This window comes from Lonchura striata, chromosome Z (assembly GCF_050655825.1).
Source record: "Lonchura striata isolate lonStrDom1 chromosome Z, ASM5065582v1, whole genome shotgun sequence".
In the NCBI taxonomy this organism is placed as follows: domain Eukaryota; kingdom Metazoa; phylum Chordata; class Aves; order Passeriformes; family Estrildidae; genus Lonchura; species Lonchura striata.
This window is the reverse complement of record NC_140740.1, coordinates 44,675,397-44,702,094: the sequence shown is the minus strand read 5'-3', so window position 1 is coordinate 44,702,094 and position 26,698 is coordinate 44,675,397. Positions and strand designations below refer to the sequence as shown.

At 41.5% G+C, this 26,698-nt stretch overlaps 1 protein-coding gene across 17 annotated transcripts in view; it reads right to left on the bottom strand.

The window, feature by feature from the left end:
* Positions 1–26,219, bottom strand: part of CELF4 (CUGBP Elav-like family member 4) — a 708,055-nt gene extending 681,836 nt beyond the window's left edge. For 3 of the 17 annotated variants that reach the window (XR_002466205.4, XM_021538926.4, XM_021538938.4), the window contains exon 1: positions 25,497–26,214. Coding sequence is in view for 15 of the 17 variants with exons in the window: in XM_021538926.4 (XP_021394601.1) it covers positions 25,497–25,776 (280 nt within the window). In the remaining 2 variants the exon portion in view is untranslated. Of the gene's footprint in view, positions 1–25,084; positions 25,417–25,496 lie in introns of those variants that run through there. The other 14 variants (XM_021538931.4, XM_021538929.4, XM_021538930.4 and 11 more) reach the window with 9 other exon arrangements.
* Positions 26,220–26,698: the final 479 nt, after the last annotated feature.

Genomic DNA, 26,698 nt, shown 5'->3' with positions numbered 1-26,698 from the left:
AGTGAAGGGCCGCAGAGTGTCCATTCTGTGAAGACACATCAGCAAAGCAGACCCTTTCAGGCCAGGGATCAGCCCAGTACTGCTGTCAGATCAAACAAGACCCAAGCACATACTTCCCTTCTGGCATTTCTCAAGCTGAGGTAAAGAGCTGGAAGGGCAAGAAGGGATTTGGTGGGAGACAAGCCTGAATGGCTGTCACATTTGCTGGATTTATAAGCCAAGACCAAAACCCCCTCAGCTGCTATCAAGCCCCTTTTCAGCCCCAGGTATTGCCTGAGAGCCTGAAGTTCTGGGTAGGTGAGATGGCTGCCAGCCACATTGCTGAAAAACATCTCAGCACCAACACATACTTGCCCTTTCTGCCAGTATCCATTCACTGTCTCCTGTCCCCTGCCTGGCATCACAGCACGCTGGAGATTCTGTTCTTACCCCATCTGTGCAGCACCCAGCAGTGGGGCTCTTAGCAGAAGTGACAAACTCTTACCCAGAGTCAAGCCCACCCCTGCATGCCATCTGCAGCAGGAGGGTGCATCTAATGCAGAGAGGAGTCTAAACTGCCCTGCTTCTCTTTCCTGTCTATACACCATCATGTGGATTTTGTTACACCCCAAGAGGAGACACAGACTCATCCCAGGTGCCCCCCTAAAGATGTCTCACCACACCCTCTGAGTAAAAAAAACCTACACAGGAGTGGAGACAGCCCAGCCAGTAGCAGTGTTTTTAGGCTTGGTCTGCAGTCAGATTTGAAAGATGAGAACTAATATGCATTAATCCTGCAGCCTTGTTGATGCAATGTCTAAATAGATTGCATGAATTAAACACTTACAGCCCTGGTCGCCTGAGCCTATTACTGCCTTTCAGCTAGTGCCTCTAGAGAAGGTCCTAACCAGACACCAAGACAGAGGACAAAATAAAACTTCAGACAGCCTGATCTTAAGAAAGGGTTTTTGGAGAGGGAGAATGAGGGACATAGATTGCATCTCAAGTGACCCTGATGCTCTTTTAACTGGCAGGTTTCCTGTCATCCTGGCAGGTAAATGCACAGAAAAGCATAGCCACAGTGTAGTGACTCATGGTCCTCTAGAAAACTCTCCCTGTGTGCTCCAAATCCTCTCTTCAACCCTGCAGTATCAGAGCCAGCAGGCTTGTAGAAGATGAACTTAAATCAATGCCTTCAGCATAATTTTTTGGGTAGGCTTTTAAACTGTTCTGTGAATCAAAGGAACTGTATCGGCATAAGGGCTCCCCCACCCCATTCCCCTATATAATTGCATCCAAACTAGCAGTCCATTAGGGCTGCGATCTTTCTGGGAAGTGTAACACATACATTCAGCTTGTGCAACATCTTCTGGTCCCAGTGACTTTGCAGTGGCTCTTGGAAGGTTTGGTCCTGGCCCCTCCTGTTGTTCTGTAGCTGCCTCTCCAATTATGTGAATTTTAGTGTCTGGGAAAGGGAGATGAAAATGGTCCCTATCTGTCCTGGTTCTGAGAAACTCAAGCCTGGGCCTTTCCTCAGTAACACTGCCCTGCCAGTCCATCCCAGGCAATAGGGAATTATTTGTGGGCAGTAAAGGTGGAAGAGGAGAATGTCAGACAGCCCCTCCTGGAAAGATTTATAAATGCATCATAACTGACTTCACAGGCTTAGTGCCTTGGAGAGTAATTGAAAGAGATGTTCCATATTGATATTTTCAAAAAGTTCAGTTTGTCTAATCCCCACCCTAAAGCCAGGTGAAAAATGCTTGATCTTGTAGTGCTAGGGTTGGATTCTGCTCTCTGTCACCTGGGTGTAAAACTAGGGAGGAAACTCTAAAGACCATGGAAGCTTCTATGGTGTAAAGAGCAGAAGCCAGCCTCAAACATAGAAGAAATGTGTTGGTGTGTATCTGTAGCTGGGCTTGTTTTGAGGAAAACCATTTTTGTCACTGCAGGTTTCCAGTTATTGGATGGGGTGGGCATTGTGTATCCATGTTGTAATGTGAATGCTGGGGATTTATTGCACAAAAAATGGAGATGAAAGATGATTTTGTGATTAAGAAATCAGACTGGAACTTGCATAATCTGTGTTTATTTAGGTATCTAACACCCATTGTCTTCAATGGGAGTTGGGCTTTAAGTGCCTTTAAGGATCTGAGTCATAATCTCAATGCAACTCTGAGTTAGGAACCCAGCATGTTGATCACAATCTGGTACCTCTTTTCTCCTACAGGATGGGCTCTTTTTTGTGTCCATTTGGGATATGGCAGCTCTGTAAGTGCCTGTACAGCATCTTGATCAGTGCATTCTTGATCTCAGCTGTTGCTGAAAAAATATAATGTAAATATGATCACAACTGCCAAAGAAACCCCCAACCCAAATGCCCAATACATACTGAGGATTAAATTGAGAGAAAAAAACCCAAGCTAAGGACCTTATTGTTATAGTCTATTTGTTAATGTTCTCTTGTGCTTTAAAAATTATCAACAAACAGCTGTGCATTGATCTCCTGTGGCCTTATCAATTATTAGGTTCTTCTAATGACCCTTCCTCAAAACGTCTCAATTATTTTACAAGCGTGATCTAGGCTATGCATCCTGCCCTCCCAGACATGGGATTATTACCTTGCTTACTTTGTAGTCCAGGAAACTGAGTCACAGAACTTTGTTCCAGAGAAAGGATACATAAATAAGAACTTAAGTCCTGAAACAGCAAAACATGCCCATAAATGCTGCCCTGGAACAGATATACATTCCCCTTATTTTAGTCAGATTTGTAAGTATCCCAATTTTAAACATGTCTCCTGGGACAAGAATCAAGTTCCACTGCTCTGGTTACTAAACCACCCCTCTATGACACCTCTGACTGCACCTCACCAGGTTTGTTTTTTCCCTAATAACAGCACTCAGCAGCCTAAAGCTGTCCCTCTCCTTCAGTAAAAGCAGGCAGTACATGGTTCTTCATGCCAATAGAAACACAGAATGAAACTACCACAGAGAACACAGTGTTTTCTGGGTTTGTAGAGTGTGCAAATAAGAAACTGTTTAAACCTTGTGGCAGATATACCATGGGGCATGTGGCAGTGTTTGCACAGCATGAGGACTGCAGGTGTAACCTTGGAGGGTAGCCACCAAGGATGGGGCAGGAGAGTCGTCTCTGTTCTCACTTCTTTGGGCTGCTCCACCCTGTGTAGGATGTGTAGGGAAATTCCCAGCCTGTAGGTGAAGGCTGGGATTTGATGGGACTGTCGCAGTTGTTTTTTACTGCACTTGAACATATTTCCAGGAAATGTAAGACACGTCCACAGACAAATACTGGAATCTTCCTTTCTGGGGCACATCCTTCTCAGAAATTGTCCTTGATATACCTCCACTTTTTTGAAGTGCAAATTCCTAAACTTGTGGCAGTTCCCTCATGCTCTTTGGATTTCAGTGTCTCCAAGGGGCAGATCCTCTCTGAGGAGGCAAACCATGCTGTCTGGGGAGCACTGAGGATGAGAAGGGAGCCAGAGACATCCAGTGCTTCTTGGCTGTAATGTTCATATCCTCGTGAAAGAGTAAGAAAGAAAGGAGCTGCTATGGCCTTATTTTGAAATAATCTTTCAGTACAAAGCGATGGATTAATTTATATTAAAAGGAGCCTTGGAATGCCTCGTGGTATTGCATTACAGCTAAGGCTTGCTTAACCAGGATGATGTGGGGAGAATCTTGCCAGGAGGAAGCCATTATCCTTATCATATCCAGGAAAATGGGAGCAGTTCCACCTGGCATTTCATTCATGTGAGTGTTGCTGGTGGGTTTAAAGCTCTTTTGGTTTTTTCATGTGTATAGGGAAAAAGCAACAACCAGTGTCTGAGCTCTCCAAGTAAATTAAAGGACGTTTTTTCCTCTGCTAAGTTACCCTCTCTGTCACATCCTTTTGCTCTCACTCTTTCCTTTCTCCCCTATAAAAAATAATCAGTGCAAAACAAATGAGTGAAAATCCAGCATCTTACCAAGTCATCTTTGTGCAAAGGTTTCATTTCCTGTCCTGCTGTGCTTTTGTGTGTATGTGTTTTTCTTTTCCTCAAAGGAAGGAAGGAAATAAAAGAAAAAAAAAAAAAAAAACAGTGGTAGAAAAAAATAAAGAGGATCAAGAACCTGACAGACAATCAAGAGAAAAGCTTTTTAGGAAATGAGTGGCCTGAGTATATTTTTCTTGCATGAAAATCATCAGCCACCTCTGTAAGGGTCTGGAGAGGAGGGTAAAACATGTGGTATCTATGTGAGAAATGAAGTTTGGCATCCCTATACCCCCCCGCCCTTCCAGCTCAGAGGGTCTTAGTTGGAAGCACTAGGTGCCACACAAGACAAGCTATAGGAGTGCATAAGGGGCTTGCAATAGATGACCACTGATAGAAGAGGTTTTATTGGGTCTCAGCCTGTTGTGGAGGCAGGTAGGGCTGGATAGCATGCCTGACCAGGCAGTGTGCGAGTTGGAGTGTCACTAGTCCTCCCTGGAGAGAAAGCTGGGATGCTCTCTGGCATGAGAGGATGAGAGCACTGAGTGATTGTGTGCAGCAGAACAGAGAGGCAGGAACCACAAAGTGGCAGCATTGTATCTGGTGTGTGGAAGAGACAGCCAGAGTCAAGTGAGCCTGACCTTGGTCCTGCCTGTATCAAATTCGACCTGACTTATTAGGAGAGGGTCAGTGCTGAAGGCAACATATGAGGAGTAAGCTTTGCTGGTGCCTCAGAACTGCCCCTCTCTGGAGAAGAGGGGGAAAAAACCGAATACAATTAAAAAAAAAAAAAAAGAAATTGGGGTGTCTTGATTATTATGCACCAGAACGAGCTGGATTCCCTTAAGCAAGAATCTGGCAAAGTATTTCTCTTAGGATATATCTGTTTACACAGCATGTGCGAGCCCAACAAGGTCTGATCCCTGATACTTCAAGTGACTGTCAATTGCTAATCTTTGGAACATCTCAAAATTCTTTACAGGGAAATTTCATTTATCCAGTTTTGTAAAGCAAGAGCAATGCCAACAAGTAAGTATCTTGAAGTTTTTAAATCAATCTCAAATTTAGTGTCCAGCTTGAAACACTAGTTTTGCTAGGGACCCCCCTTCCCCAAAGCATGTGCATAACAAGCAAACAAAATAAGTAGGCACTAAAACTAATGACAGACAGTTTCAATTTTTCTCTAGAAATTACTTGCTCAGTGTTTACAGAGTAAACCAATAGCTGAGCTAGGGGGAAAAAACCCAAAACAACTAAGTCTCCTAACTCCTAGCTCTCAACAACACCATTCGTTAAAAGTTTAGAAAGGGCTACAAAACACAGGCTGTGTCTTTGGAAGGACCAGGATGAGGTGGCTTTTCTGGGTTCACTCCAGCAGCTCACCTGGAACAGAGGAGCAGGAATGAGCCACCAAAACAGCCAGCTTGCTCATGAGGTTCATTTAGTCTGCAGCTTCTCAGAAGGACTCCTGTGTCTCTCTTTCTCCACCCCTTAGAGACTGAATGTATCCCATCAGGGTGGAGGGGGGGAAGGAAAATGCATTTAGGTTGTATAATTTGAGCACAAAGCTTACATAAAAATAAGGGCTTCATCATTTGGGCTTGGCAAGGGAAGGGAATAGGGAAGATTTGGAGAAGGGGTAAGGAAATAACAATTTGCTATGTCCTGAAGTATTATTTAATGTTTAAAAATGCAGGCAGCTTCTGCACAGCTGTATCCACGATAGAAGCAGCTTGCTGGCACATTGATAAAGTATTAAGATGAGCAGAGATCTGGGCACAATGCAAAGATGAGAGCTCCTCGCAGCTGAATTAAGGCGACGCGCACAAAGTAACCGTTACCTGGCAAAGGATCGTTTTGATGCTGACGTCTTTTGTTTTGATTCCAGATGAAAGGAAGGAGGATAGGTGGTTTAGGGCTGGCACTCTGAGCTGCGTGGCTAACATCTGTGCCATTAAAGCTGGCATCACATTGCCTGCTTGTAAGCAAAGAAAGATCACAAACACATGAGGGAGGGATGGGAGACAAGGAGGAACAGCTACACCAATGCCGTACTGGGAAGATGTACTGTCTGGAGTCCTGCAGAAGAATGTTTAAATGCCTGTCTTTCTTTTTTAAAGAACCCTGGGTGCAAAAGTCCTCCTGTTATTCTCAGTCTGGATAGTCTTGCTCCAAATCCAGATCTAAGGTTGTCTCTGCTCTTAGGAAGCCCTGGTTCCTGTGTTGGGACACCCTCTGGATCTTCAGAGCCAGTGTAACAACAACTGGTCACAGAAAATATTATCCCAGTAGAATGGCCATGGTTGGATTCGTTTAAAAATGCCTAATGCCAGCTTGCTTTTACTTTCCTTTCACATTTTCTATATTTGTGTGTACATCTCTATACTTACACAGAAGTATGACAATTTCTATATAGGTACTGCAACATCTCTAACAGAGAAGTTTTGTCATCCTGATCGTGCTGCTACAGTTAAAACAGTGCCGTTTCCTCTTTCCACAGACCTAGACACAATCCTGAAAGATAGCAAAACGTGTCAGTTCCTGCTGGCTTCAAGTGAACCCCAAAGCTTCTGTTCTGAGGGTCTCAGCAATTCTCTCTGCACCCCAAAGGAGAATTGGGCCCCAGGTTAATAAAAAGTAGGGCAGCCTTATCCTATCAGCTGCCTGAGAGGGTGCCTGGCATTTTGAGGATGAGTGACAGAGAAAATTCAAGTTACCAAGGCAATGGAAAACCTCAACATAGTGAAGACAGTTTTAAAAAATACATGCTGGATCCACACGGCTGCTCTGAGACAAGCTCATTGCATGCACTGCCTCAATTTCCCATAGGAAAAAGCTTCCTTTAAAGCTATTCTTTCTAAAGTGTGAGAGGGTATCTGGTTTGTGTTGCATCAAAGTCAAATAGATTGGCTTTTCTGCTGCTGCTGCTAGAGCTTCTGTGGAAATGAGTTGTGCAGTGTGAGATCCCAGCCCAGCCCATTCACACTCGGAAGAGAGAAAGAGAACTTGGATTCTCCCTTCTTTATTTCTCCCATCAGACTGGGCCAAATCTCAGTCTCATTTATATCACAGTAATCTTGGAAGAAATTCACGAGAGTCAGTTCTTCTAGATTTACATGGATATAATCAAAAGGAGAATTCATCACCATGTCTTCATTGATGGTTAATAAGCAAGGAAAATACTAAGGCCTCCTTTATCATGACAGCACAAGATGGCTCAATAAATGTAAAGCACGTGTTACATAACAGTAGAATAATCTGTGGTATTGAGGGCTCACAGATCCTGAAAGTCTTTTCCACTTGCAGTGGAGGGGGGCAGGAATTAAATAGGGAGAAAAATATATATTGAATAAAGTGCTTGTTGCAGAATATTTTTTTAAATACAGAACTGTGAAACCTAAAGTAGGGCAATACCCTCCCTTTCAACAATACTTTGACTTCCTACAGTCAGCAGATGCAATATGCATAGAATTCAGAAAGATCCCATTAAAATTCATTAAACCGTGTTCCCAGCTATTTAGTAAATTTTGAAGAAAAGAAACCTATTGCCTCTTCTGCTCCATATGATGGCCTCTTTGAATGCAATTAACCCTTCATTCATGGGTCCTTCTATCCAACTAATCTTCCACCTCGTGCCTTCTGATGCATTTTTAATACCAGAGCTAATACTGCCACCTAAAATCCTCCAGCAGACACCATGCAATAGAGCTCTTTGCACAGGCAAGGAACTGTAAATCTCCATAAACAGTGCTTGAATGAACAGCAAATTCAGATAAGTGATGTGTTCTTTTTCATGGCTTCCAGTTCCAAATGGGAGATGCTCTTCATCTTTCAAAGTAGACTTTTGTCCAGCAATTATTGTGGTTCATATCTGCCTAAGGGATTTAGCCACTGGGTTTGGGGAAACTGGACAAGAAAGGGTGTAAAAACGTGCAAGGGAGCATAAATAAATAGCGAAACTATAAAGAAAGACCTAGTAGCACAAATGCAAGCAAATATTCAAAATTTAAAAAAAAAGAAAAAAAAAAGAAAAAAAAGAAAATAATAAAGGCTAAAGATCCAGAAAAATCAGAAGACGTTACATGAAGTGTCAGATTTATGTGTCTGAAGTGTAAAGTGTAAAACTCTGATTTCTTTATTAGATGGTTGACAGAGACTCAGGACCCAATCTGGTCTCATCCTGGGTTTGATAAACTGTGACCAATTTCAGATTGGAACTCCTATTTACGGAGGTGCTAAGTGGAGAGGGGGATTATATCATGCAAAACAGAAGCAACCAAAAATATTCATATTCCCCCCATCCTCTTTTCCCATCTGATAAATGAGCTGGTTTGTCAAAACAGGGAGTGGAACTGGAGGCACCAGGGAAAAGGATTTGCTATAAAAAAGAAAACAGAAGATGAGGACTGAAAATATTCTGTGTTTCTGTTTGCTTGAAGCAAATCCCATTCTGAAGCCAAATCGAATCAGAATCTGTTCACGAAGAAAAAATTCAGAAAGGAAATATTTTGAAATATATAGGTGGTCTCAGCCTGATCCACCCTGCAAGGTGTTCAAGGTACACAGTGCTTCTTTCATTATTTCACTGTTCTGTCACAGCTATGAAGGAGTGTTATTTCTGAGTCACAGAATTATGCTTTTCACTTGGCTTCTGTAACACCCCTACGCTTAGTTATTTCATCTGAACTACAGATTTCCACAGATCCAGAAAAGCATTTAAGCACCTGCTCAACTTTAAGAACCTATTACGTTCTGGGAGGAGTTCCACAATGTGAATTAGGCGCGCACTTTGCTGGATGGACAGCTCTATACCATAACTACATTACATCTGGAAGAGATACATACTCTTTCCCAAAGGGTTTGCTTCTCTCTACTAGATCAGTTTAAAATTTTCCATAAGTGTATGTGCCTTTTTTAATTGAAGATTTTGTCATATCTAATTGAACCCTCTCACAGTATTTGGAGGAGTCTTGGACAACTTGGAAAGGAATGATCCTGGCACTTCAGAATGGGACAGAAGCATTACAGTTTGTGTATCAGATGTGAGCATCACCCTAAGCCACTGGGAAGCCAATCTGAAATCTGCCTGCTTAACAGAGAGGCACTGCTACTGCCTTGCTCTGCCAAATCAGGGTATTTTAAAGAGATAGCAGAGTGATTCTGTTTAAAATTCACAATGCATCTGTACAGAGGATGAGAATTTCAAAGTACAGCACAAGTCTTACTTTATGGGGAGGTATTATTCTCATTGTTCTTCCAGAGATGGAAAAGGAGGAGAAAAAATTGTATAGGAGCTCAACTGCAAAATTTGCGGACCTGAGTGGCAGGCTAAGAGCTACACAGCAGGCTGTGGAAAAATATCGGCAATCAAAAGCCAAAAATCTGGTCCCTGAGCTCCCTGTTCAAAGACATGCAATGTACTATCCTCCTACCCAAGAAAGAGTGGCAAGTGTTCACTAAAAATTTAGGGGTTAAATGTCTGTATAAGGAGATACGTTGGCTACCTCACACTCCACTGGCATTGGGCATGTTGCCTGTAATGCCATGGAATTGTTTGTACAATTAACAGCAATGTTCAGTTGCTGCAAGAAGATGTGTATGGATTCATCCACTTTAATTTTTTCCATGATTTAAGCATTAGGCATCAGGAAATTAATCTGGGCAATAGTCAAGACAACCTGCAGAAAGCTGGGTCCAATGTTACTAAAACAAGCTGGCTGAAATGAAAAGTGCAGCTGTGACTCTCTTGCTGGTACCAACACACAAACACACGCACACAGACAAAAAACAGCCCCTATTCTTATTATTTATGGACACAGATGAAAAGCCAAAGGGGAGCAAGGTAATGCACACAGATGCTGATTAGCTGGGGATTATATTGATGATGTAATAAAAATTCACTTTGTCTCTTAAGCTGCACCAGGACAATCAAAGAGAGATTAGATAAAAATCAGAGAGAATGAATAATAGAAGGGAGAGGTAACATTGTAAACCATAACTCCCCGCAAAATGTTCTACCTTTGACTGTCCTCAGTCAGAATAAATAAGAGCTGGAGGGTGTAAATATGGCCCAAATGCACAGAAGAAGGTGGCAGATGTGGCTTTTTAAGTGTATTATTTATCAATAAGCAGCCAGATATGCACATTTACCTGAACGGGTTTGCAAATACACACATACACATATCTACAAGCACACACCTTTCTAACCCTGTTGAAGAGATTATGAGAGAGAGTGCAAGAGAGAAAATATTTTTGGAGAAGGACAGATGGACAGAGAAATGGATGGGGTGAGCAGTTAACAGCATACAGGAAATTATCTGAGTGAGAAGATATGAACTTTTTGGGAAAAATAACTCTCTCTATACTTGGCAGGGTAAAGGACACACATTTGGAGATGCACATGCACAGCTATTTATCCAGACATACACTCATGTGGATCCCTGTCTGAAAAAAATAATTCCTCCAGCCTCAAAGCTCTCCTTCAGAGAGAGACAGGAGAAAACTTTCCTCTCTTAGAGTGCTTGCTTGAAAAGGAGCAGAATTCCTATATGTCTAACGTTGGTTTAAGTTTACTGACCATGTTTAATATTTGATTAAACCTTTGGCATAGCTGACTATCCTGATCTGAATAGATGATCCGACGCTTTCCCTGGTAGTAAAGCCAAGCATAAGTAATAGCTGTCCTCTGACTACTGCTGCCTTATGCATACAAGTCAGATTCTGCTGTGTCTGAAAAACCTGCTATTTGTTTCTGGATTCTTTTCTGCTGCTCAGTATTTTCAGCAACAATTTATGAAATCAAACAAACAAACAGAAGAAAAAAAAAAAAAGAAGACCAAAAGACTTCTGCCAGCCATGAAGGGGGCTGCAATTTATTCATAGCTGTGGAAAAAGATACCTTCCTTCCAAAGTCTTTCCTGGCTCAAGCATTTTACCTGTTGTCCTTGTTGTACTTTTTGCCTGTGGTTTGCATTATTACTTGCTAAATACATTAGAAAATGCTCATCAGCTTGCTCGGCAGCTTGGGGATATTTGTGTGGTAGCCCACACACATACGCACACACATACATACACGCAGCAATTTTTAAATAAATCACAGTCACAGGGGTGAGGATAGGGCATGTGGTGCTTTGGAAGGGAGCAGAACAGCAAAAAAGGACATCTCCAGTATCAGAAAACTGGGGCTGTCAGAGTTTCTCTGCACCTCTCAAAGCCTGTGAGATGGCCACTGCGAGAGAGACAGGGACATCAACCTGAGGTGCTTTTTCCCTTGTCCACCTAGGTGAGGAAAGGTCTAATCCCTCGAGACAGACAAAAAACAGGCCTAAATTACCAGCCGACATGCTTTACACCTCAAATGAGACAAGCCTTGTTGGGAGAGGAAATATCTTTTATTAGACTGAGTGATACAATTGGAGAAAAATAGACAAGCTTTCAGGCACACAAGGAAGTCTGTCTTTTTTTCTTTTTTTTCCTCAGCTATATCATTTGGACTAATAAAAGATATTACCTGTCCTTATAAATTTGGTCTCATTTATAACCTTAGACCATCACTGCTAAAGCTACAGCATGACTTCTGACTTAAATATACACAAGCTCTTTTCAAAGTTGGATATCATAAATTCCTCTTTACACATAGCAAACTAAGGAAGAACAAGGTCTAGGAACGGGATCAGGAAGGATATGGAAGGTTAGTAAGAGGACTGGGCTAGAAATAGGCTCCTAATCCCTCCTACCTATCTCTGAAGGAAGAAGACTCTGATGCAACACCACATCAAATGCTTAATTTGTCTTCTTGCATTAATTTTGGATTGCTAGAGAGAGATTCGGGAAGTAAAGTTCTGGTAGTTATGTTTCAAAACAGCAAGAAAAAAATATTTTTGCAAGAATCTCAAGTGTAGTCCCAGAACAAACTGCCAGGGATTGTTAAGAATAAGATCACAATTTTTAGAATTCAAAGGAAAACATATGCAGGATCTTTGTTCAGGTGTGAGAAACCAGCTGTTTATTTAACGAAACAAGCAAAGTTTAAAAATAAAAAGGTGCAATTGTCTTGGTGAAATTAAATGCTTACTGCACTAATTTTTTTAATGTTTGAAAGAGAAAACTGAGCTTTAAACACCAAAAGAGAAAAAAAAAAAAAAATTCTGTCTACTGTCTTAGTAGTTTACATACAGAAATGTGTCTGTTTGTGTATCTGTGTATCTGCATATTTCATGAGTGCAGATCTTTCAGCTACTACCTGTGGCTATTTCGCTTTCTGAAAATATGGACAACACAGCTTCCATTTCCCCAAACCTGGAAGGAAGGAGAAGGAGAAAAGACAGGCGAGAGAGCTAGTGTGGTCAGAGAGAACCCAGCTGGTGAGTCGCAACACGAACCAGTGAAGTGTTTTCTGCAAGAGACGGTGCGAGGGCAGAACATCAGTGCAGAGCTGAACCAAGGGGAGAGGAGTGTGAACAGTGATGGTGAGAGCTGGGGAAAACAATCTGTAGCTTGGCTATGGAAAATAAACCACTTATGAGCACAGTAAGTTGAAAAGTAGGAATGGGAAGCGAGCCTGGAGGGGCACCTGGGGAAGGGAAATGATCTTGGAGGGGATCTAAGCCTGTGGTCCACACACTCACACCTGTACTCGCAGCCAGGCAAGGAGGGCTGGGAAGCTAGGATGAAGAGTTGGTCTTGGATGCAAGCCCAGTGTGTGAAAGCCTGGGTGCTGCACTTGAACAGCAAAGGCAGGGGCCAAGGATAGAGGCCCAAGCCGGAGGAGTGAGCTACTCGCCTGGCAGTCAGACCTGCATCTTTTGTCACAGCAGGGTCATCTGGTTTGCTGGTGGCTCAGCTATATCTTTTTTTATTAAGAAGCTGCTGCCAGAAGTCCTGTCTCTGGATGGGTGCAGAGGAAAAGACAGGGGAATGACACACCTATTGTGCAACTCCTTTTATGAATAAACTCATGAAATCTAATTCTACCAGCACCTCTTTGGCCTTTTTCAATGAGCCAGTCAGTAACAAATGACCATTTAACAGCACAAAGCAGCTGTTATAAGGGAGAACAGATTGAGGCTAATACAATACGTGTTCCCCTCCAAACAAGAACCCAACTCTCCTTGTTCATTTTTTTTATTTTTTCCCCCATCTGCAAACACTGTCAGTAAAGCTGAGTAAATATATAAATAATTAAGCAAACAAATACTTTCTCTGCTGCCCTCAGGCCTTTGAAACTGAGACTTAGTTGGATTTCAGGCAATCAAACAGCATCGTGTTCACGCACTCACACTGCACGCAGGCTTCCTCTCCACCTTTGACAGAATATCATTGACTTGAGTGCACTGTGATGATTTCAAATAGACTAGGGGTTAGATAATCGACTCTACACACATACATAACAGCGTGCACACTCCAGCTCTTTCATTTATTTCATAAAACACATGAACACAGATGGGATGGAAACACCAAAAAAGACCCCAAACAAACAAACAAACAAAAGTACATTTCTACTGATGAATGAGCTAAAGTTTCAACTGAAATAATTAAAAAAAGAAGCACAAGGAGCCTGACTCATTTGTTTATCAGATCTTTGCTGTAGGCAACCACCTGAAACTGTTCTCTTTGATGAAAATACTACTAAATTAATTTTTTTGTGTGTCTGGATACCTAAGGACTCTGGGATGTTGTTTATTCTCACAGCCTACACCTTGAGAAGCAGTAGTGAAAACTCCCTTCTGGACTCCCTTGCTCTGGCAAAGTCAGGGATATTCACATGCCTGCTTAAGGATTCACACAGTGTCTGTCTGTTGTTTGTGAGGCTGGGTCAGAGTCTAACTATTGACTTCAGAGAGTGTTGGGTCGGTGCTTGCCAAATGGGCGACGACTGCCAATTCCATCTGCCTGTACTGAGGGCAGGAGTACACTTGTCTAGAGGGAACTTGCTCTTTTTACTGACCCGGTGAAGGCAGATACCTTCAGCTTGATCCAAACTGTGCTGCAAACAATAGGTTTGGATCAGGCCCTTGAAAAAGAAAGGTGGGATGCAGCCCTTCATCAAATCCTTGCATTGCAGCTCCCTCAGTTGCCATAACAATGAAGAGTATGTGTGTGATTCACTAAAAGAAGGGGGAAAAAAAGTATAAATCAAGATCCTGAATCAGTGAATGATGACATTCCTGTAGACAGAGAAATTGCAAAGGCTAAATCCTACTCACACAAAGAAAACTGGCAAAATTGCCATTGACCCTTTCTTAGCAAAGCAGGGACAAATATGCATTTACAAGTGAAATGAGAAAAGCTAATTTTCCATGCCCCCACTGAGTGTTTTTTGAAAGCTTGTTTTCCGGATCTAGGCTGAAAGGGGCTCTGATGTAATGCATTTACCATCAGAGACACACCAAAACCCTTGCACACAAAAAAGTAAATGTCAAATTTATGCCGTTACCTTCTCCCTCATTAAAAAAAAAAAAAAAAAAATAAAAAAATCCAGCTGGCCTAATATTGCAGTTGGGGAAATGAAAGATCAATAGCTCACTAGAGCCAATGGGAATCTTTCCATTGATTCAACAGGTTTCAGTTCAAGCCCGAAGGCACTGAGCTTAAGTGACTCCATCAGAGAGTGTTGGTGAGTAATTATCCACACTGTGATTAGAACCTAGGCATCCTCACCGCCTGGCCTCACCCACCAGATAATGCCCTTCCCTTGAATGAAGCTGCCGGCACAGACAGCAATTTAAACGGAGCAGCTCCGAGGTGTATTAGCCATTACAAATATTCAGAAAGAATGGAACTGCTTGTGTTCCTTTATTTTTTTATTTGTTTGTTTAATTTGCTTTTAACTTTTCCAAATCCCTAGTAGAATGTAGAAACTAGCGCCACTCTGGCACCCTTGTCTCCTGCAAGGTCTTTAGGTGCCTTTTCTGCCAGTGTTCCTACGGGTTGACACACTTCTTTTTTCTCCTTCTCTGTTGACTGCTAAACTTGGAGTTAAATAATTTCTAAGATACACTTTTTTTGGCATCAAAATTGGCTGTATCCCCTCTTGCAAATAAACATGAGGCAATGGTATGCTTTTAAAGACCTTGCCAAAGAATTTTTGTTGGTTGTCTTGCCCATTCCTCATTTCCACTCCTACTTTTCTCATTTATTGCCAGTATCTTGAATGAGATTTGTTTTCTAAAAAGAAAAAAAAAATCCATATAAATAATAATAAAAAAGAAGATAGGAAGAAGAAAAGTGAAGTAAAAAAGTAACAAAGCTCCCTCTGAATGCACAAAACAGAGCAAATACCACAGAATAGCATAATTGAATAACACTATATCTTTATAAAAGAGGGTGAAAAAAATTGCATCCTCATCCATGTATTATTGAAGATGGAATACCATCAAATAAATCGCATTTAAAAGCAATTAAATGCTCACAAAAGAAAAACACTTGCTCCATAAACAGAAAAAAAAAAGGTGCAATGAAGTGCAAACCTTCTTGAAACTACCATATGGACACTGGAATGAGAATGGTTGAAACTGAATGGTAGAGCAGAAGGAGTGAACTAGCTTACCGAGATAAGGCAGCCTATATTTGCAGAGGGAGTAGAGAGGAGATTCAGATGGACCCAGGTCCGTGTGTCTGGGCTTAGGTGAGTAACAACCTTAAGTCAGTCACATTGCATGTGATCGGCCGCTACTTGCTTCAACCAGCAGCATCTTGCAGAGCTGCTTGTAACTTCGGGCCCAAGACAAACTCTGCTATAGGCAAGGCAGAGCTTTTCCTGAGCTTCAGCAGGCTTTGGGGCAAGTGTGTGGCTGCTCTGCAAAGTCCTTTCTTATCAATTATAGATTTTACACAGTGTTGAACATACATTATTTCTGCCACATTTTCCCCCCATCCCTTAAATGCTGATAAAGGTGGGGGGGGTGGGGGGGTGGGAATAAACACTTTCATTGCAATTCTGTTTTGAAAAAGAACTCCCTAGGATTAATCCTATTTTGACAGGGGCTGAAGTTGCTGACCAAAATGCTCCTTTCAGCAAGAAGTTTCTCAGGTCCCTGGCTTTTGTGCCCCTGCCAGGACAAGACCCAATCCTAGAGAAAAGCAAATCTTGTTTCTGTCTGTGTTTAGTGAAATAATGAGCAGGAAACAGAGCCTAGGTGAGAAAACTGAATTTTCTCTGATTAACTTCCATAGAAGTGCAAACTAATTCAATCTATTTGGAAAAAGTATATCACCCCCTGCTTCCTCCATGCACCATTTCAAAGAAGTGCATCTTTACCTTATTATATTATTAGAATCAATCAATATTATTAATATTACATGTGGACAATTCTGTAAATTCTTCATAGTTCTCCTCCCTGCCTGTTAACAGCAGGTACATTATATACAGTCTCTGGTTAGATTGGTCAACTAGGCTATCGATAGTCTTAAAAAGCAATACCTATACTGTGACCTTCGCTCAGAGAACTGAATCGCTCATATAAGGCTGTCAGATTCCTTAAAGAAGTATTGATAAGTTCATTAGTGTATTGCTACATATAATTTTAGGTGTGATTTTCATTCACCCTGAAGCATCTAGTAACCTAATACTTTTGTTTCCTCCTAAAGCATTGGCCCTTTTACAATTGATCAAATAGTGAATTAGAGCATTATAGAGAGGAAACATAATCAGGGGATTTCTACAAGCACACTGTGATATATCTTTTGATCTTCTGACAACCTTCATCCTTCTCCATCCTAGGAAGGAAGCACTGTTTTATAGGGATATTATTAGGCTGATGCTGCTTTATACCTCTACCTGAAAGAAGCTACCGAGTCCAACAAAGATATTTGTGTGCATTTGCAGTGAGTGATGCATATTATGTGATGTGAATCTATCCTTAGGGACTGGGAAGGAGAGGAACTATGTGCAAATATAAGTCTGCCCTTTCGATACATGCATGCATACACAGTCCCTGTGTAGTATATATACAGGCATTTGAATTAGAAACAGGCCAAATATGCAGTCAGATCTCATCAGACCAACTCTGTCTGCAAAGCTCCGTTTTTATTCTGTTTGAAGAAGCTTCCAGAGTTATCTGCCCCGGTGCACTGGGAAGGCAGCCTGGTAGCCTCTGAAATATTTTGGAGGCTCAGACACAATGTACAAATAAAGCAGAGATTAATTAATTAAGTGTGACTGTATCATTAAAATAGTATAATGAGCAAATGGTTACGTATCATATTAAACTCTGCCTATAATTCCAGGAATACCCTCTTAAATCACCTGCCACTTTCACATAAGAATATGTTCTCTGTACTGTCTTTTAGAAAGGAATTATTTAGAAATCTATATTATCCTGTCTGTACTGAATACATGTTTTCATTAACATGACCATAAAATAAATAATTGCATGTGTGTGATGTACAAACATCCGGCACACTTCTATCTCACTGCATACTCAGTTTTCCCATAAAAGTTCATTCTCAGCTACACTTTTTGTGTATGAGTTTGTTGTTTGTTGCTTTTTTTTTTAAATTTTTATGGTTTCTTTTATGCTTTCTAGGTTTAAATAAGGAAATTACACACCTTAGCCAGGTAAAGGGGTAATAGTCTGTACTGCAAATTGTGTCTGCACTACACCTTGGTCTACAAAATCATAAACAACTTTCTGTTTGTAAAATACTAAGAGACCTTAGAGTGAAGGTCCCCATCACCACAACCATATATCCCTTGAGGCATTAAAATTGCCAGCGAAGTAATCTATTAAATAGTTAATGTTAAACAATGACTTTACGTGCTCAACAAAGGAGGGAGAAATAAACAGATAAGGGTGAGGTAGATCGAAACCTGTATGCCTCATTGGCTGAACTGTCGGATATTTCTAATGCATCTGAAGGGTTTGTTACTAAGAACCTGTTAAGTATCTTTAAACCTTTGATCTGTAGCCAGTCTTAACAAAGGTGACAATTAATTACAGGAGAGTGCATTGCAATAAAGTTACATCGTGGTCAGTTTATATATACTGTCCAAAGCTGGTTCACAGAAGTCACTGTCAATTAAAGTCTTCTTGGAGTCCAGTTCATTATCAATTTTTCCCCCTTGCCTTGATCAATATTTTTGGCTGCTTCTGTTTGACAAACTTAACACAATGTCTATATCTATATGTCTTGCCATTCATTTACATGGAATAGATGGCCATATATGATTTATTTTTAGCTACTATGTATGGTCAAGCACGTTATTTGAGAGGTTTAGAGCTCTCATCCATCTTTATTTTAAGGAGCGACAATAATAAGCCTTCTCTTCCTTCAAGGGGATGTCAGTTGGATATAATGAATGCACATTAAAAGCTGCATTCACCTGTATGTGCATTCCGGCTGTGGCTCACAGTGACAAAAGCAAACAAATGCAATCTCTGTGGTGGCATCCGGACTCCAGATCACACCAAGAGATACAGCGCAGATGAAGTGACTCAGTAGATCCCCAAAATGTGATGATGGCTCCCTGGGAGGTAGTGGGAAAGAGTATTACATACCCCAGCTCAGTATGTGGAGTAATGGTGGAAGAAAATCATAACTTTTACTCACCTGGTTAATATTTTTCCCCTTTTCTGCAGCAGATTTTAATGAATAAGGGTCAGTCCACCATGACAAACCCCGGCAACAGTCATACAAGCATCGGTGGAGCATTTAAGTGTGAGAAATGTAGAGATCAGGCAGAGATCAGGCTTTCGTCAGTTCCTTAGCTTTGTTTTAGTTTTAGTTTCACTTAGGGAAGTAAAGCTAAGTTAAGGGACAAACCAGCAAGCACAGAAATTAGTAGCATTAGCTGCAATTGTTGAGGTTTGCTATGTAAATCCAAAATCCAGAATTTTAAAGGGAATGTAAAACACTGAATAAGTGCAGACCTGCAGCAGGATTTCCAAACTTAGGTGAAGCCACCTAAGCGATGGCAGAATTCTCACTGCGCTCTGTCCAGCAAGCAGGTAACAGGCCTTTCCTCCCAAAGTAAAGGTGACACAGGGATTAATGAAGCACCAGCTATTTGTTAAAGTCAGGATACAACTTAGCTTCCTTAATACCTCACTTACTCAGTGCAAACTGTTATGGGGCAGAAACCACACAGTGCTTGATGGACAAGTCATGTTGAGCTCTGCAGCCCCCTGCCTTTTTGGAATATTACTTTGAGGCTAGAGCCAACACCTGCGTGGGTTTTTGGGCATCTGATACTTTCTCTCTATTTTAAATGCAGGTAAGCGGCCCAACAGCCTAGATCATCTTCCCCACTTTTTCTCCCTTGGAACCATTACTGCCTGTCACATACAACCACCTCAGTTCACACTTGATTGACGGGAGGGACAGTAACAGCTCCTTTATTGTCGTTATGGTCTGTTGGGTCAGTGCGGCTGGCTGGTATGCATGCACACAGGGTATGCATGATAAAAAAACCACCCTGATGTCTTGCTGAAAAATGTGACTGCATAATTCCAGCTCTTTAGAAGGGAGGAGACCCTCCTTGATCACCCCTCTGTCCCTAGCTCTTGACCACCATGGACAGACAGTTCTCTGCCTGCCTTCCCTGACAGGTACAAAACACTTTTCAGTGGAGCAAAAGACACTTTCCGCAATCTCACTTACTCTTTACCCAGACAAAATTTCCAGGTGCTTTCCGACAATTTCCTTCAAAAGACTATTCCATCACCTGCCTGGCTTTTATTATGCTATGCAATTTGAATTCTCTGCTGAAGAAAGCCCTGCCGGTGGCACTGGCCACTAGCAGATGCGGGATACAGGACCAGATGAACCACACTTCTCATTCAAGGTGACAAGGATCCTCAATTTTTCCCTCTACTTTAATGCTGAAATTTCCAATTTCTTTTGGCTTGATGGGGGAAAAAAAATGACACAAAATTAACCAAAATGGCCCCCATTCCTATTGTTTCTTGCAGAAATTAGTGAGTTTCTGATTCACCCCTTAATTAAAACCTTGGTAGGGACAAATAAATACTATGAAATTTGGTTGTTCCTATTTTTTTTTTAAGGACAAAAAGTACTCTTTTTTATTCCATAAAATGCACAAGGCACCAGTATATATCGATATTGAGGGGCAGAAGCTATTGTAATCTCTAAAAGTGTAAGAAATGTAAGTCTAAACTGGAGAAATGTAAGAGAAGAAACAAAAGCTGTGGAGACACAAACTTCAATTTGTTTCTTATTTTCCTCATTAATGTAACTTTTAAACAAATCCATCTTGTAAAGATGATTAGTTCATATGGTAGTGGGTCTAGCTGAGGAACAGCTTTCAGTGCAAAACTTGACAGGCAAGCAAGAGATCCCAGAAAATTAGAGTTTGTGTTGGAAATGCTGACACAACCGTAACAACAGCATCATAACTGGCTGCAGCTGCTTTTAGAAACCAGAATCCATGTCCAGACCCCTGAAAAAAAAGAGTTAACTTGTGCCCTTCTAATTTAGGGAGCAATCTGGGCTGTCTGTTTGACATTATCAAAACACATAGATGCTCATATATACAGGAGATTTTAATGAACAGGGGGTTGCTTTTTTCCTCTCTTCCATCAAAGTATCAAATTGCATTGTGATTGTTTTAAGGGGGTGTTCTTTAGACCAAAGTCTCCTCTGTTTTATTCCAGTTTATTTGTGCTTTACCTCCCTAAAGCTTGTTTGGTTTACTACCATACTAAATGCTGTATGTATTGCTTTCAGACAGGCAAGTCTTGTGTTTCAATTATGGAGGAGTTTATTCAGCACCTATATTGTGTTGTGCTTCTTTTCAACTAAATTTCCATTTCCCAAAGGCTGTACACATGAATGTGTACACATCTCTTTTTCTGTATGTATATACACATAAATCTATATATTTCTGCATATAAATATACACATCATCTTAACTGAATGCTCATTTTAATTGTGCGTTTGAATTTCTGACGTATCCAAAACCTTCATAAACATCCTTAAACTTAACAAGGTTTTTCATTTTTCTATCCTCTATCTTTGTAATCAAACGGAACAGAATATAATGAATGTAAGCCTTCTTTTCCTACTCCAGAGGTGTCTTAAATTTCAAAATTATTTATACTTTTAAGAAGGTAAAGCTGTAAAAGAGCTAAACTATTCTTTTCATACTGCATTTTTCTGCATTGAATGCTTACAGAGTGAGGTTCAGGTCAGGTAAGAAAAACACCCCAACCACGGGACTGCAATGTGGATTCAAGAAGGCTGGGGGGGTTTGTTCTTTTCCCACCCCTAAATAAGTGTTGAAAGAGTGCTGTTGGTCTCAAGTCTATGCAAACTTCTGCTTTCCCAGTGCACACTATCTCCGCATTTTAAGTGCATTCACCCGCATATGTTTCAGTAAATCTCAGTTAAGTGTGGAATGTTGATTTCTTCTGACTTCCTAAATAGAATATTATGGAGACCTGTGTGTTTTAAATTAAAACATTTCCCAGGCCTCAGGTACAAGCAAGCTTCAGTAGAAAAGACTGTTTAAACCTATGGGGACAGTCCTATATTTAGATAATCTTAATTCATAAATATTATACTAAATACCACTTAAATTGGCCTTAAATGACTTCAAAGATAATGCATTATAATATGGCTGTCCTGAGAGCACTAACCTTTATATCTCCCAGTAACTCAGCCTTTAAGCATACTCCACAGCTATATAACATGGGGAGAAGTTATGAATGAATGTCGTGCTAAATTGTTAAAGTGTGATTAGTTAACTCAGTGCATAGGTGTGCGTGTATGTGTGAGCGCATGGGTGGGTCAGCTCAGCCTCAGTAGATTTCTACCCCTAGATCTCAGCACACAGCCTCTTCCTAACCCTTCAGCAAACTACCAGAGCAGGAGCCTGTTCCTGCCCCATGTGGATAGAAGGAAGGATGGGGGAAATATGTAGCAGCTACGCTCGTGCCATGAAAGCTTATTTTCTCGGAGATCTGGCAAGCTCTTCCCGCCTTCCCCCACATGCTGCTTCCCCCATACCCTTTCTCTCTTTGTGTATCTGCAAGAGAATCTTAATCCCCTGCCTCTTTCCTGGTGTCTGTACTGGTATCAGCCAGAGCTGCTGGTGAGAAAACCTGGGACTTCACTCTCCTTTTGTGAGAGTTTTCTTGAAGGAGGTCATAGTAATGTACTTTAGGTTCTTAATTTTAAATTTTATTCCTGCTATACAGGGGCATCTCAATAAGATATCTTCATAATATTTTCTAAAATACACATCCTTTGAATTCATATAAATGTATTTACACCTGAAATTACTCTGGTTGCTGTTTTTTTTACTTTAAGCTAAGCTAATTCCTCTCTTTTCCCTCCTCCTAAAACAGTCCCACCTTCTCCCCCTCTACACCCAAGATTTGCTCTCTGCACACTTAAATAAACTACAGCCTACTATTAACCCTTCAGGTGGTACTACTGCCACATCCTCATCCCCTGAATTAGGAATGAAATCAACAGAGAGTGATGGATCAATTAATGTATAAGCATTATGCATCTCTTATGGAAAGCATCTTGGGGTTTTGTATTGCCAACCTACCCCTGTGAGCCAAGTTGGACTATCTTTATGCAATTCTTCACCTACGCCTGCAAAGCAAAGCCAAAATAAGGACATCTGAGTGAATACAATGCTTCACATGACTACATTTAGAGAAGGAAAGAGAGAAAAAATAGATTAGAAATGAAATAAATTGAATAAAATAATAATAAAAAAAGCCAAACACAACCCTCATCCTTCAAAGCCCCATCACGCTTTTTGACTTAATAGTAATTAATCACTACTGGCAAGAAAGTAATTTTTTTCCAAGTAGCCAGAGGCACATTTTTATCAGGATTAGCTAATAAATCAGCGGCATCGCTAGAAAGGAGTTCAAACTCTTCTCGGATGTACTAAATAAAACCGATGCTGATCTCTGAAATGCTGGCAACTCGGTGTCTGTTGAAGTTTCGCTCAAATCCAAGCCCACAAAATAACAATCATCATCATAAATTTTCTTTCCAGAGTCCAAAACTTATAGCATGTTAAAAATTACTGTTTGTTTTGAGATGCACTCATGCAATTTGTTTTGATGATGTGACAAGCTTCCCCACCTGTCTTTTTTCCTAGGTTGCAGCTTTACAACAGAAATTAAATGAAGGAAAACGAAGTTAGTATCTTGCTTAATTCAGGGATATGTGTTAAACACATCCAAGCAAGATAAATGATCTCTCTCTCTCTCCATCCTCTCTCTCTCTCTCTCTCTCTCTCTCTCTCTTCTCTCTCTCTCTCTCTCTTCTCTCTCTCTCTCTCTCTCTCTTTCCTTCTCTCTCTCTCCCCCTTCCTGAGTTTGTCTATGTGAATACAGGCATACAGAAAAGCAAAACTGAACTGAAAGAGGGAGAACTCAAATCTATGAAATAGAAATTGAAGTTAGCGCACAGAATGATTAATTCCAGGTTTAAGACAAAACATAACAAAAGAATAAAATCTCATCAACAAATCACAGTAACCCCCCACTACCAAAAAAAAATACTTTATCAAAGTGTTAGCTCAAAGATTTCCTCTTCACTATGTTGAGTGATTGTCTTCAATGTAGCTTTTACCGCTGTTATTTTTAATTTACAGAAACCTTAGATAATTTTTTTGCAAACACATGCACACACACATGAGCTCAGTCTCTACTCTCACTATTAGATTAAATCTCTCAGGACCTTTCCTTTACTGCACTTCTTACTATTATTTTTATTGCTATTATTAATAATTGTTATAGTACGGGTGTCATGTTTAAATAATGCCAATCAGACCTTGCTGTGGCTTCTAGGAAGACAGTCTGAAAAGAAAGCAAGGTTCGAAGAACAGCACTGATCATTTTAAAAATGAGAAGGGTGTTTGAAGCGACCGGCAAGTAAGGATGGGAGAAATATCCTATAACTTAGACTTAGACTGAGTCTCTAGTCCCTGAGCCCTGGACATTTTCTCTAGCCTGTGTAAAAATGGTACTTTGCACTGTCAGGGTATATTTTCATTTGCATTTCCTGAGAGTGGAAGCAAGGAAGGGAGTGAGTGGGAAGGGGGAAGAGATGCCTGCTGAACATGCCGTTAAGTTTAAGATTTACAACTCGCTAAGGCATCTGGAAAGCTGGGAAGCCAGTAGTGCCATTACTGGTGACTGTCACTGTCAGGAGTCCACCAGGCTGGACTAGGCACTGGTACTGAAGCTGTCCTGTAAAAGATACAACTTCCACTCTCCCTGTGCCCCGTGCAAAACCCTTTCTCCTGCACTAAATCTGGAGTCACACCCCAATCACTTCTGACCCGGTCTTTTTATTTTCCCTTTTCTTTTAAAAAAATAAGTATAAAAACACGTTCACACACAGGTATACAGAATCTGAGTTAATATCACTCCTGATTTTATCCTGTTTCTAAGAGGGTCTACCATGCAAATTATCTTCAACTTCCTCCCTGTGAGTCCTACTTTCCTACCCGAGGATTTGAGCATCTCTCCCCTACTACACACACCCTCCCCCACCCTCAAAACTGAGCACCGTCTAATCTCATAGGCACCTCCGGAGAGCCTAAGCTGAGCAGGGAAATGAGCGGGCAGAGATGGAGCAAGTGAGGCATCGTGTGAGGAGTACATCTCCACTACCTTTAGAGAAAACCAAAAAAGTTCCCAGCATGGACTTCAGGCACATTAAAGTAGTGCTTGGAATATGTTTGGTCAGAGAATTCTTCCCTCTGGAACTAAGCTGCCACCTGTCCTTTCACTCTTGCCTTCTCCCACACAAGTACACATACCATGATTTTGTGCACACACCCCTGCCCCGCTTGAGATGGGCTTCTTTATTGTTGTTTATATCCCTGTTCCCGTGTTGAATAGAACCAAAATTAAATAGTCCCCCCGGAGCAACTCACTGTCCTCCACTTCTTGCTTTGTAGAGGACTACAAATAATAAATGTGACAGTGTAAAAAATTAAAAAAAAAAAAAAACAAAAAAAATTAAAAAGAGGGGAAAAAAGGAAAAAAAAACCAAGCCAAACCAAACACAAAAACAAAGAAAGAAAAGAAAAAGCCGCCGGTGCAAGATACGGAACAGTTGTAAAATCGGGGTTGCCAGCAAACCCAGAGACAGACAGACGGACACACACACCTCTGGGCTGACGAAGAGCGGCTCCCGAAGGTAAATACAGAGCACTCGCTCCGGCTTCAGCACCGCGGACAGCTGCCGCCGGCCCCGCGCCCGCGACGCCGCTCCCCCGGCGCTTCCCCGGAGCTGCCTCTCACCCCCCAAAAAAGCGGGGAAAGAAATAAAAATACTAACAAATAACCCAAACGGAGCTGACTCCCTGCCCTGACTCTCGCTCTTCTCTTCCCAGGATGGGTCTATTATTTCTTTCCCTGCCCCCCCAGCCTGCCGCCTCCGCCCCCGGGCCAACCAAAAATGAAATAAAATGAAATGAAATCGAAAGGAAAGAGAGAGAGAGAAAGAGAGAGCTAGAGAGAGAGAGGGAGCCTGCCTTTCTCTCTCGATCTCTCCCGGGAAAGTTCAGAAGGTAACTCACCTTTGTGCATGCCAGTGAACCTGTCCTTCAGCACCGTCAGTTCATAGATCTTCCCGAACTCCTCGAAGAGCGGTTTGAGGTCTTTCTCGTCCAGGTTACGGGGGATCTGCCCAATAAAGAGCTTAATGGCATCGTGGTCCTTCATTGGGATGGTGGACGGGTTTCCGGGACTATGGTTTAATCCGTTCATATGCCCGTTGGTGCTGGGGTTGCTGTGATTGCTACTCAGGCTGGTATTGTCTGGTTGTCCGTTTGCTAACGTGGCCATCTTTATATACATAGAGAAAATCTTCTTTCCTTTTTTTCCCCCTCTTCTTTTCTCTCTCCCTCCCTCTCTCTCCCTCTCTCTCTCTCTCCTCTCTCGCTCTCTCGCTCCCTCTCCCTCTTTCACACACACACACACACACACTCTCACACACACACACTCCTCCCTCTCTGTCTCTCTCTCTCTCTCTCTCTCTCTCTCTCTCTCTCTCTCTCTCTCTCTCTCTCTCTCTCTCTGGGTCTGATCTGATTTTTTTTTTACATTGAAGATCTGTGTCCTTTCCGTTTAAACAGGCTGGATCGGTTCAAATTCCCAGCCAGACTAGGGGGTGGGGTGTGAGTGTGTGGATGTGTGTGTGTACGGGGAAGGGAAGCTAGGGGTGGGGGATTGCTTTTGCCTCTACTCTGGCTAAACCCCCTCCTCCCATCCAACCACCCCCCTGTCTGTCTGCCCGGCAGAGGCTTAATGGTATCTTCCAACACAGCCCCTGGCTATAAATAGTACTAGGCGCATGGCTCTTTGAGAGACAGTCAATTTCTATTGTGCCAAGTGAGCAAAGGGGAACGGTTGCGTTTTTAGGACCAATGATGATGATTTTTTTTCCTTTTCCTTTGCAAGCCCTCCGATCTATCGCTGTCGTTATAATTTCAGTGGTCATCGGGAAATCTGCCTTTTTATTTCAGAGGGGAAAAAATACCCAAACCAAAGGTGTCCTGACTTCTTTCTGTTATGATGATGTCTCTTACTTATTATTTACTCTTATTCTAATTTTGCAAATGATAATAAAAAGCAGTTCAGATACGGATGAACCCCCCGGCTCAGAGGTTGCTTTTGCTGTTGTTGTTGTGATTGTGATGTTACAAGCTCTCTTTACTATATCTGTTCATGTTGCATCTAAAAAAAATTGCATGATCTTTTAGCTCTCTTTTTGTTTAAT